At 39.0% G+C, this 12,723-nt stretch overlaps 1 protein-coding gene across 1 annotated transcript in view; it reads right to left on the bottom strand.

Annotated features, from left to right (window-relative positions):
- Positions 1 to 1,887: 1,887 nt before the first annotated feature.
- Positions 1,888 to 12,723, bottom strand: part of LOC134489763 (heparan sulfate glucosamine 3-O-sulfotransferase 3A1-like) — an 83,930-nt gene continuing 73,094 nt past the window's right edge. Inside the window, exon 2 of the mRNA XM_063292628.1 lies at positions 1,888 to 2,842. Coding sequence (XP_063148698.1) covers positions 2,224 to 2,842 — 619 coding nt within the window. The 3' untranslated portion in view covers positions 1,888 to 2,223. The remainder of the gene's footprint in view (positions 2,843 to 12,723) is intronic.

Genomic DNA, 12,723 nt, shown 5'->3' with positions numbered 1-12,723 from the left:
GCCTGTCGGTCATTTGCTTTCCAAATGTGGTACATGTTACTTTAATAATCAGATAAATGAATTGTCTAATCTGCACATTACCTCTCTGCAGCTGGTTATTCCATTACTTTTAAGCCTTTCTAGTTCCATCTATGAGGTGAAAGAAAACAGTCTGGAGCAATAGAGTGGTGAGAAATAAAGAGTTGGAGATGGGGATATTTAGTGTGTTTCTTTAGCATTTACTCTACCAGTAAAGTGATAGAAATGGAGTAAGACATGTATCAGCCACTGTCACTTCTAGTGTGGCCTTAAAAGTGCACCATGAATTGGACAGAAATATCAAAAGATGCATTCTGTGTGGAATGGTACAATGGTACAAATACTCACAGAGACAAGACAATTACTTATTCTAGGTCTGTAATTACTGTAGATTGTCATGTCAGCAAATAATTGTCTAGGATTTGGTACAGAAGTGCCAGACCAACTGCAAACTCATGCTACTACTCTTATGGTGTAAACTGTATTTTTCATAAATTGCCAAGCTGTGCTTCTTTATTAAGGACAAGCTGTCACCTCTCCGGCGCAGAGATGGCTGAAGAACAATTGGCCCAAATGATCACTGATATCATTACCTGTTTAGCAAGTCAAAAAGTGACACAGACATAAAAGTCCATAAAGGTTTTTCTGTTGTGTTTTGGATTTTCATTGAGGATAACTTCATTGCTCCAGTTTGGGAGGGGAACAGACAGATGAACCATGCTTTAAACAGTGCTGTGGTTCCTGGTGCTCAGAATGGTTGCAGTGTGTCATCCATTCTAGGGGACTTGGGAGTTTGAGCAAAGAAAGCGCAACATAATAGAGGTTGTGCCCATACTGCTGCTGCTGCTGTTTTGCTTTTTAGAGTCACAGACACAATTCAGTTGTGGCTGCCTAGTCCAGGAGGTGATAACTGTATTTGGGATGAATCATGAACTCAGAAATTCCTAAGACAAAAAAGCTGGAGATATTCCAAATGACTTACTAGCTATTTTCCCTTCTTCATTGGGGTAGTTATTTATTTACTCAGTTGTTTTATGGCACAAGACACTTTCAGGAAAGGGTTAGAGTTGGGACATTCTGAGAGAGAAAGCTATCTTGATTGGTTGGAGGTAGTGACTGATGACCCCATGACCTCTTGAGCTTAAGTGGGAGAGATGACAGGGAAAATGACTTGGCTTTCTTTTTCCTTCTGTTGACTCATCAACTCAGCCCATCTGTCACTGGACTGTGGGCAGGGAAATCTGAGCCAATATAAGGCTTTATGGAGACAACAGGTGGGTGAGTCGGGGGTGGACGAATAAGGCTTTGAAATGCCTTTCAAACTATAATGAAGATATTTTATCTTAATTAGTTTGGATATTGGATCTTCTTTGAGAAAACATCTAGATTTGGGGTCACATGTTTGGACAAGGCCTCACACCACTCTTCAGTAAATGCCTAATGACCTGATCCCGAGGGTGTATATTAGCTTTAGTAACACAAACTGAGAAGCATTGTTACTCAGTAGGAAATCAGAATGTTTCAGTATAGCTAAAAAAATTTCTGCTGTTCCTCATAGCTTTGGACAAAATCTGGTTTTATGCCAGAGGCTGCTGTTCTAATGTCCTTATTAAGTCAAGTGGGGATCAGGTACATAAACAATTTTGTAATGTGTACAAAGAATTGAAATGTTTAGTGACCTTTTTTTTTTTTTTACCATGACAGTCTCTCCTGTCATAATAAACCTTTTTCTGAGCCACTTTAGCAATGCAGAAGTCTAAATCTAACTCATATGACTTGACAAAGTAGATCAGGTCAAATTGGAAAAATGACTTTGAATCTTGATTATTTTGGTTACCAACATGACCAAATAAAGCTATTAAAAAAAAAAAAAAACTTCTGGGCACTGATACTAGAATCCACAGATTGAGGCACCAAATTATTGTATAAAAACTTCAAAAATAACATATGGAAAATAAATATTTGCCTGTGTGAGGTCTCATAGTCAACAGCCCTATCCATAACTAAAGTGGCGGTCTTCTGAATCTGTGGAACTGGATACCATAAATCCTGAACAACAGAGCAAGTAAATAGATGTTTGCATTAAAACAAAAATATTAATTGGAATCATTAGACTTTAGCACAAATATTAGATTTCCATCTCTATTGATATGTACAAAAATATATTTTTCCTTTTAATATGTTTAAATTACTATTTTTCCAGGCTTAATCCCAGCCGAAGTCATGGCCGGTCATCTGGTAGAACTTCATGTTGAACGGCCGATAGAACTCTCGCAGCCTCTGCACTACTTTCCGGTCAATGTTGGGGTGGGTCCGTCCTTTCGTTTTGCCCAGGCAGTGGGGTTTGCTGCTCCCTTCGGCCTTTTTCAGGCATGGGAACCCCTTGGTTTTGTTGAAGTAGAAATGTTTGTCTGTGATGATCCTCTTGAGGCCTAGAAAGTCCTGGACCCGGCCCAACTCGCCTGCTGGATCACTGATCAGTCTCTCCCCACTGACAAAAAGGATCTGCCTGAGGGGGAAGTACAGGAGCCAATTTTCCAGGTGCTTGGCATAAATGCCAATCTGGATGGCACTCCAGGAGGTATCGATCAGGCCCGTAGTCCTGTTTTTGAAGGTCAGGCTCTCAAAGGTGGGGATGTCTGGCTTCTTGGAAAGGGTTTGCGTGTAGTCAGAAATGGCTCGGGTGACCGGGTCTCTCACCACCACGATGAGCTTGGTGTCCTTCGACATAGCGGAGATGCGAGCTGGTGCTTCCTTAGTGACAAAGTAGCTGGGAGTCTTCTCCATAGTGATCTGGCCATCAAGAGTTCTTGGCATCAATTCCCTAATGCAATACAGAAGAGAGAAATAATACTTGCAGAACTGCAAATCTGCACATGCCTATCTTCAGCTCAATCATAGAAAATAATGGAACTTATGTACAGGAGCTCAGCTATGAGACAGATTTTGAAACATCTGAGCACCAGTTGGTTTTTTTTTTTAATTCAAGATCAACTCCTAAACCCTGGTATATTTTGATGGTCTCCCAGGTCCAATTCCACTTAGCTTTTTGAGATCAACCAAACTGGTGATACAATTTTTTATCAACAAATATTGTATCAGGCAAAATAACTCGTGGAAAGTTGGAACTCCATTTACTGAAATCCCCATTTGTTCTGCAACATGGAAACATTGGTAAAGGGGAGACCAATTGGTGTCTAGTGTAGATTGGTCCAGGATCAGGAATACTGAATGGTTTCTATAACTGAATGGGGATTTGAGAAAGGCTTTTCATATCGAAATTCAGCACTCTGATCACTTCGCCATGTTGGTTATTTTACAAATATGTGGGAAGTGGTTGCTTCCTTGGTGAAAAAGAAGGACTTTTGCAGAGTTTTAAAACATTTGAAATGATCTTTGGAAAAGGGTCCATATGGAAATTATTCTAATGCAAGAGTCATGCGAGCTATTATTTTCCTATGTTTACAGTTCACTTATACAGCCCTTTATCAAAAGGTCCCATCACATTTCAAAACCACTTCATTCTCATATGTGATTATACAGGCAATGCCTTCATTTCACCATGCTCTCTAGTCTAGTCTTGCTTTCTTAACACATGAGGCTAAGCATTGCTAGGATCATCTGTTTAAGAGAAGGATCTGCATCCATCACCTGTTAAAAATGATGCTGACAAAAAAAAGTCTGCCAAAATTCAGTTCCCCCAAAGGAAATATTTCCCCAGAAAATTGACAATAAGGTCAGATGCAGGCATGTTGAACATTATGTATTCTTATGAATAAGAACCATTTATCCAAGCAAGTACCAAAGAATGGTTGTGTTTACAACTGGATTTACTTGGAGAATGAACCTTCTAGGTGGCATTTGGCAGCACAATGATCTTCTTCACACTGTAAAGAAATGAATATTCAGTCTGTTGGCAGATTGAAACCACCAACTGCATATTGTTGGGAGCCACTAGGAATGTTGTACCACAACCCTGGAGAGATTGACTAATGACCTAGGCATCTTCCATAGACTGTATGGCTATATGGATTGGTGGCATCTGGATTTAATTGAAAAAAAATGCCACTAAAAATTATCAGAGTTACAGAAATATTTTGGCAAGAGCAATTTTGAAATGCCTTTTGCCCAAATAAATGGGTGTTTCTTATTTTAACGTTAGTAGGCCAGTGAAGGATGCGTTGGCTTAATTACTTATTTGAGGAAGACAACTCCCCTAAAAGGGAGTATCTTTTCAGCTGTATCTACCAAGTTAGTATTCAGTCTTAAAATCCACGTTCACTTGGCTATTCAAGACTCAAGGGTAGTGTTTCAGCTGAAGCTTGGAATATTGAAGGTTGCAGTTGAAAACTAGACCAACGGTCCTCATACTGAGGACCATCACCTATCTGACAAAAGTCTGTCCTACAAGCACTATTTTCAAACAATGTAGTGACATATTTTGGGTGGATTTGAGCTGCAGCACCAGTGGAGCTATCTAGCTTTATTTAACTTCTAAGTTGAATGGGTTTATACATAATTACATTATATAGCACTGTCACTGAGCCCTCTGTTGATCAGGTATTGAGCACTTAAGGTGTTCTTTAAATAGTTAGATGTGAGGTCTGAAGGCATCTGAAGCTTCTACATGAGAATGTAGGGAGCCATGGAGATGACCTCGGAGGAACTATCCAGAATCCATTAAACAGATACATAAGCATGCTTTGGACCCAGAATAAAGTGAAAGTATTAGAAACAGACTCAGACTGGCTCTCTCCCTGAGTCCCTGGGGTATAAGAGGGAAGGAGGGGAAAACACTGTCAGACTTGTAAAATTCTGTTACTGTAGCATTCCTCAGTACAGTACTAGTTTTCTTGTGTAATCTATTTCCTGATCTGGACAACCTTGTAGGGCTGACAGAGAATCAATAAAAGCTTTGACATGGTCTATCAGTCACATCCAATTGACCTGCTTTACTGATCTGGCACTAACAAGATGTTAAATGATGACTCTCTTCATTCCACAAGGATGGGTTTCATGGAAATAGCAAATATATGTATCTTCCCTATGGGTTACTTATGTTATCCAGGGCATACAGTATATATAGCTTAGTTCTGGAATGGGTATTGCCCAAGGATATGCATTCAGGAAGATGGCTGTAGTATATAGTACACACAGCTTCATACAATATGATAGCTCTGCTTAACCTAGTCCCTTTAATTCCCCTCTACCATGCTGGGGAGTTTTTGCTTGTTTGTTGTTTTGCAATGGCTGTTGGTGATTTACTGAATGGACAATGTCTAGAATGATATAGACTTTGGATGTCAGCTGAGGAAGAGAAGAGCAGCAGTAGGAAAGCTTGTAAACAGCACAGATTTAGTTTCTTTGTGTATGGCCTTGGGCACAATGAACAAAGAGTGCCATATTACAGGCATACCTGTGCAACAGACCCATTTCTGAGTGCACTCACAAATGGGCATAATCATTTATTTTTATCTTTGGCTGCCTTACCTGGCCATAGCTCTCAGAGGGTGTTTTGGCCATTAAATATCTGCACTGTAGCAGAGTAACAATGACAGAAAAATGAAAGCCAAAACTCCAAGACACACATACACACAATCCTGGTACAAGGCCCAGCCTACAGAATGATACTCAGTTCTCTGTTCAAGTTGCCAAATTCCAACAGCTGAGGTCTCATTGTAGAAGCAAAATAAACGGCATATACAAACCACACCATGCTTTCAGATATCAATTTCTACAGTTTTGTTGACTGAAGAGATGATATTTATGGAGTATCTGCAGATGGCCTCTCACTATCAATCCAGAGAAGTTCCATGGTGATCCTCAGGGACATGTATTTAGATTAGAAATAGGAACAGAGAAAGTTTGTTGGTTCACATTTCAAGAAGCAACCTCATTCACAGATAACACATGATCTGGAACACAGTCATCCTTCAGTTTTCTCATTTCTCTGGAAGTCAATATGGGTGCATCTGATGTCAGCCAAAGCATACTGAAGATTGTGACTTGGAATATTAGAAGAATAAATTTAAAAGACAAGAAATTAATGAAAGAAAAATAGGTAAGTTGTGTGTCTGTGGAACTAAGAGAAAAGGGAATGCGGCAGTGGACCTGAATGAAGATGGCTTGATTATGAAGGATGGAGGAGTGCATTCAGGAAAGTGAAGCTGTAGGTTTCCTTATGAATGCAAGGACTATAAAGTATGTGACAAAGAATGAATTAATGTCAACTAAGTTGCTGCAGGTGCATATAAAAGTACAAAGCCATTGGTTGGTGATAGTTGCATGTTGCTGCAGTTGCTGCAATGAATGATGATAATTTATTTATTTATCTATCAGATTTTATTACCGCCCATCTCCCCCGCAAAGGATGAACCTCATAATGGATGAACCAAATAGAGTTTGGTGGAAAATTGTGCAATATTCTGAAGGTATGCAATCCAGGGGAAATTATTCTGTTAGGTGACATGAATGGGTGGGTAGGAATGAGACAAATAAGTATAGAAAAAGTGTGGGGCCATTTACAGGTCCAAGAATAGTGACTATTAGGAGTGGAGCTGGCATAGCATGGACTAGTTCCCAGATTAGTGAGAACAGTACATCTACAAATCTGTGCTGTAGGGTGAAATATCTGTTAATGTGGAAAGATGAGATGAAAAGGCCTAGAATTTAAACTCTGGAGTACTGATGTATGTCTCTGTATAAAATTGTTTAAGATTGAAATTTGAATTTTAAAAACTTTTAAACACTTAAATGCAGGGATCACTCAAAATATATAGAAGTCTTGGGATGACCCTTATTTTAATATCTTTTGTTCTTTCCTCTTCTTTTGTTTATTTATTTATTTGATATCCCACCTAATTTATAAAAATAACTCAAAGCAGTGAACATACCTAATGCTCCTTCCTCCTCCTATTTTCCCCACAACAACCACCCTGTGAGGTGAGTTGGGCTGAGAGTGTGTGACTGGCCCAAGGTCACCCAGCCAGCTTTCATGTCTGAGGCAGAACTAGAACTCACAGTCTCCTGGTTTCTAGCCTGTTGCCTTAACCACTAGACCAAACTGGCTCTCTTCTTTCCCACAGATGCACAAGAGTTTTAAGGTTTCCCTTGACATTAAGTCCAGTCGTGTCCGACTCTAGGGGGCGGTGCTCATCTCCGTTTCAAAGCCGAAGAGCCGGCATTTGTCCATAGACACTTCCGTGGTCATGTGGCCGGCATGACCACACGGAACGCCGTTACCTGCCCGCCGAAGCGGTACCTATTAATCTACTCACATTTGCATGTTTTCAAACTGCTAGCTATCTATTAATAGTTATATTAATCTGATAGATAATTAGAAATATTTACCTCTACAAGTATGGAAATATTTGTCAGAATAATTATTTCCAGGTGTTCCAAGGAACTGAAGCAAAATGCAAAACCCTAAACTTTACAAATGTTCATAAGTACCTTAGAACCTATAAAAATATGTAAGATTTATTTAGAATGCATTAGAATGAATTTATTTCTAATTAGAATTAATTAGAAAACTAATTAATTTAGAAAAAGTCTTATTGTTAAAAGAAGTTAACAAGATTCATTCATCCAGTTTTAAAATCTAGTCAAGGACAGGGATTCCTTTAGATCCCAATACAGGTAATACCTGGCATACTGGGGCTGTCATGACCCTTCACATCTGAAGACTAACCTTTTTGCAGAAGACAGCTGTGACTTTTTGTATCTCTTTTAACCATCCCCTGGAGAAAAGGCAGCGAGCTAGCTACAGAATAAGGTTTTCTTCCACTGTCCAGAATATTTCTTCCATTTCAGAATGCACTGAATTATTCAGCTGAATTAGGAGTTAGAATTAGAAGCACCTTTTCAGACTAACAATTTTTATTAAGATGCAGAAGCTTTTGTGAACGATTGCTGATTTCATCAGATGCATGAGGAGGTAAGCTACAGTGCATAAAAGCTTATGCTTTTAATATAATTTTTAATCTGAAAAGGTGTTACTGGACTCCTGTTTTGTGGCTACCATAGAATAGCAGAGCTCTTCTCCTGCAATCTCAAAGGACTTAGAAAGACTTGAGTTGGATATATCATAGCTCAGTTCCAGAATTTCTAGTATTTCTACTAGATACTAGACACATCATCATGATTGTCGTCATCATCATCATCATCATCATCATCATCATATCTACAATAACATTACCCTAAGAATTTATTTAGTCCAGGCCTGAAGCAGCTCCAAAGCCCAGACTAAATAAATCCTGGCTTATTTTCTCACCTGCAGGTGCTGTTGCTAAATGCCAGGTCAGCGAATAATAAGAATTCTCTCATCCGTGAACTGATTTATGGGTAAGAGAGCTTATAATTGAGAACTGAGCCAGGGAGCTGGCGGGGAGCTAGTCTTCCCCAGCTGTGCCTTCCGGATACTCAGTACAGCACCAGAACAGGTCAGGAGGAGTTGTTCAAATCTAAAGCAATCATTTCTCTCTATGCTTCTTGTCCATTCATTGTCAATTTAAAGTGTTTGTATTTTGCTTTGGGCACTTGGGACAGATTGGAGTTTCTGCTGTTGTGTCACCCACCCTGAAGCCCAACAGAATCCCTGTCTGAGCTGGTGGAGGTGGCCTTGGATTTAGAGTTGAAGACTCCTAGGATATGACTTCTGGGGGATTTCCACATTCATGCTGAGGCTGCCTCAGTTGGGGCTTCCCAGAATTTCATCAACACCATGACAATCATGAGTCTATTTGAACTTGGTGGTAGCCCAAATCACACTGCAGGTCATGCTCTGAATTTGGTTTCTTCCTCTGGACAGGAGGATGGCGTTCTGAAAGTGGGAAAGTTTACATCTGTTCTCTTGTCATACCTTTTTTATTCAGAGTTAGGCTTGCAATGACTATTATTCTCTGCAGGGATGGGGGACCTATTAGAACAGTCCATCCCAGAGGCTGATTCTAAAAGGTTCCAGGGGATTTTCTGGCTAGTACGGCTGGACAAACATTTGGTGGCCCTACAGAATGCCAGGATGAGCAAGGCATCCACAGTGCAGCGTGCGTTCAGTTCCTTGGTATACATCTCAGTGGAGGGCAATGAAGCAAGGTACTTCTCTAGCCCCTTATTTTATTTCATGGAACATCATTCAGCCAGCTAAGGTTTCATATAGTTAAGGCAATGATTGAGTGGTACAGTTGTAAGACTGAGTTATGGCATACACGACATTATTGCTAGTTACCCTTGGACTAAAAAATTCCTTTTGCTCCTTCCAACTCCCATCTTCTGCCAGGAAAGTGCACACAACAGAACTCTCCAGAAAGCGACATAGCCAGACAACATCATGTAGTTAGTTAGATGTGGTTTTTCAGGAGATGCTTTGCTGCTCGGATGACATTGTGTTAAATATGAAAGCTGTTTGTTAATGCAGAGTTATCAGGGTTGTGGGCTTGTTATTTTTTGCATATGTGGGCAGGAGGAAATAAAATGAAAACATGCTCCTACCAGCACTGTGAGTCAACAACACTCTAAAAAGGAAGAAAAAGGGGGCGGAGGTGGGCAGGTCTGATGAAAGCCTCAATTCACCATGGACCATGGCTTCCTGGTGCCTTTGCTATGACTTCACAGGCTTTGCCGCCTTCGGAATTTGTTCACTTGTGTGCAATGTACATTGCAAGTAACACACACAAATGCCAAGATTATACTGTCTATTTAGGAGAAGGAATCAAAGGGTTTTTCAGTTACTAAATAGACAGACAGACAGATGGCTGTCTGGGAAAATATCTGAAGATGACTCCCACAATATTATGATGGCTGGTTGCATATAAACTAAGCATTAGAAAACCCTGTATCTGTGTGTGTGTGCGCACAGACGTGCAGACAAAACCACACAGAGCCACAGACATATATAATTACAGTGCAATTCTATCCTTGTTTAAACATAAACAAATGTCACAAATGTTATTTCATTCAGAGATCTCATCTGAAACTACACTCTCAATTCAACTTGGCTGGATAAGGAAAACTCTCAGAACTGATCAGCAGAGCAGAGGTAGAGGCTGTGAATCTTCCCATTGAGCTCAGCTCCATTGAGCTCATCTTCCTCCTTTACATGGTTTTATTTTGTATTTCTATTGCCTTCCTTTTGGAAGGGACCAGTGGTACACAACATAGCAGCTAACCACCCAGTAAAACCGTTAAAAGAAAACCCAGGAAAATCAGGAAATAAATCATGCAACCTGGATAGTCCTGCATGCCTTGCATGGTATTACATGCATAGAAGCAAGATTGTAGCAAGGCAAATGAAGCAAGATTTGAAATCTCTGGAAAGCAGGGGTGTTCACAGGGTACGGTCAACCCATATGGCAGATGCATTGGTGCAATGATAGTTCTACCTGTTTTTTATGTGCAACACACACAAAAAAACTGGTGGAATTTCTATCAAACCATTGCAATCTCCATCTTGACTTTTTTTTTTAAAAGAACTTTATTGATTTTCAAGGTATAGTTAAAATACAAAATATGGAGTATAGATAAGACAGAGTAGAGCACTAAAGAAAAAAAACTATAAAAGTGCAGAATTAGATAGAAAGCAAAAAAAGGTGACTTCTGACCTTCTCCAATACAGATATAAATGCATTTCCATCTTGACGTTTTTGACTGCACCCTGCAGACGTTCTGGTGGAAAGCTTTCCAAACGAAGGAATCTGTATTGAATCAGCCTACAGTTGTTAAGGTTACTATGACATTTGACAGCACTAAGAAAAAAGGGAAGGGCTCTCAGACTTCCAGTGAGGACATGGCAAGCTAGACGTCCCCGAAGGAGCGGGGACGGCATTATGGCTGAGATTGCTGACTAGAGGATGGATCCTGGCCAGTGAAATCTCTCTGGAGAAAGAAGAGATCATGGGATTGCCCACATGTACTCTGGACAGCTGCTTCTCATGAGTAGACTGCAACAACTGAGGTTTTTGCAGTCAGCTGGTAAGTGGAGTGGCTGGGAGTCAAGGGATTTCACCTACATACACAACTGTAATGTAGCCTATATGGACATAAAGCAAGGCTGACCCTAATTTCTTAATCACTTTTTTAATCACCTTTTTTTTTTTTTTACTGTTTTTTAAAATAGGAATGACAAGTTTGATGACATTCATTAGGTGAATTTCCTTCAATCCTTAATGAAAGAAATTTTAAGTGCAACTATAAGGACTTAGCAATTTTGGGGAATAAATGGCAAAAGGGTGATTACAGTGTTGGTTTTGGAAAGTTATAAATGGACTAAGGGTCCAGATTGACTTGAAATGGGATTTTCAAACTAATTGAATTCCCATGGGAAAACAGATCATGTTTTGAATTTAAAAAAAATGATAGGATGAGACTTTGAAGGTTGGACACTAGAGGGGCTAAAAGGAAGTAAAAATTACAATTAAAGGAGAAGAACACCTATTTAACTTTTTCACATAGTATGGAGCAAACTACCTTAACACTGAATATATGTGAACAATGGACTCAGCAGTTAATTTCAAGAATGTCTGCCATCATAGATAGGGCTCTGTGTGAATGATGTTATGGAAAAGGAACAAGTTCTACTAGCTAAGACCAAAATAGATTTGAATATGGATTTAAAAATGACAGGCTACAAGAATGCTCTGGAAAAAGATGACATACTGGATATACAAATGAAACCAGCTGACATTTTAATAATTAAATGGGACGTACAACCAAGCAACCAGGAGAGTTACTTGGATAATTTTCCTATATTAGATTTACAAAGGAGACCTGTTAAAGTTTTGAAAGACTTGATGAGAAGGGACAAAGGAAAAAAAGAAAATAAATCAAGTTTTAACATGTTATTTGAAGGGATTGAAGATCAAGATTGTTAAAAGCAAAGGGAAGGAATATAAAGTTGGTTTATTTGATCAAGGCTAAACTAGATGATGTTATTTCTGGTAACTCTTAATGGACTTTTGCTGACAAGGACTGAATGACGTGGTTTTCAGGATTTGTCTATTAATAAGAAATGTGATATGGGATGAAGAGATTGTTCTATTTTAAGAGAAAGTGATAAGTTGTTAAAATTGTTTATACTTGTTGAGACGAAGGGGGAAGCTACTTCCTTATACTTCTTTTTTCTTTTTGGTTCTATTCTTCTCTATCCTTTCTTTTCTATCATTCTTCTTTTTTTCTTTTCTGCACTTTTTATTTTTTCTTTCTATTCTTTTATCTTTTGTAGTTTGTATTACTTTTTAGCTGTACAACTGTAATACTTAATAAAATTATTTGGGGAAAAAAATGATCAGGAAGGCACCACCAAGGCAATGGTATCCTACTGAAATAGCTTTGATCTTGTTTAGCAAGCAGGGATCCTCTTCAGCTAAATCCTGAATAATTATTTGTAAGGGATGGTTTAGAAAATGGCACTTTCCCTCCACAGAGAAATTCCTGGGACCATGTGAATAAGCCTAAGGTATGGAATTAACAATTGTAGTCCTGATTCAGAGGTTTCCTGTAGATGCTAACTAATATTAGGAAAGCAACATTGCAACTATAATGTTATAAACTGTTATTTACTGCACATGTCCTCTATCAATCTATTATAATTAGTAATATTATTAATTTGTTATTAATTACTAGTATTTATGTGCTTTTTCCAACACTAACAGCTGGCAAGGTGATTGACAGTAAAAGAAAAATAAAAGAATTCAAAATTTTTTAAAAAGA

This window comes from Candoia aspera, chromosome 2 (genome assembly GCF_035149785.1).
Source record: "Candoia aspera isolate rCanAsp1 chromosome 2, rCanAsp1.hap2, whole genome shotgun sequence".
Taxonomy (NCBI): Eukaryota; Metazoa; Chordata; class Lepidosauria; order Squamata; family Boidae; genus Candoia; species Candoia aspera.
The sequence above is the reverse complement of the archived record's forward strand: the minus strand, read 5'-3'. Positions and strand labels throughout refer to the sequence as shown.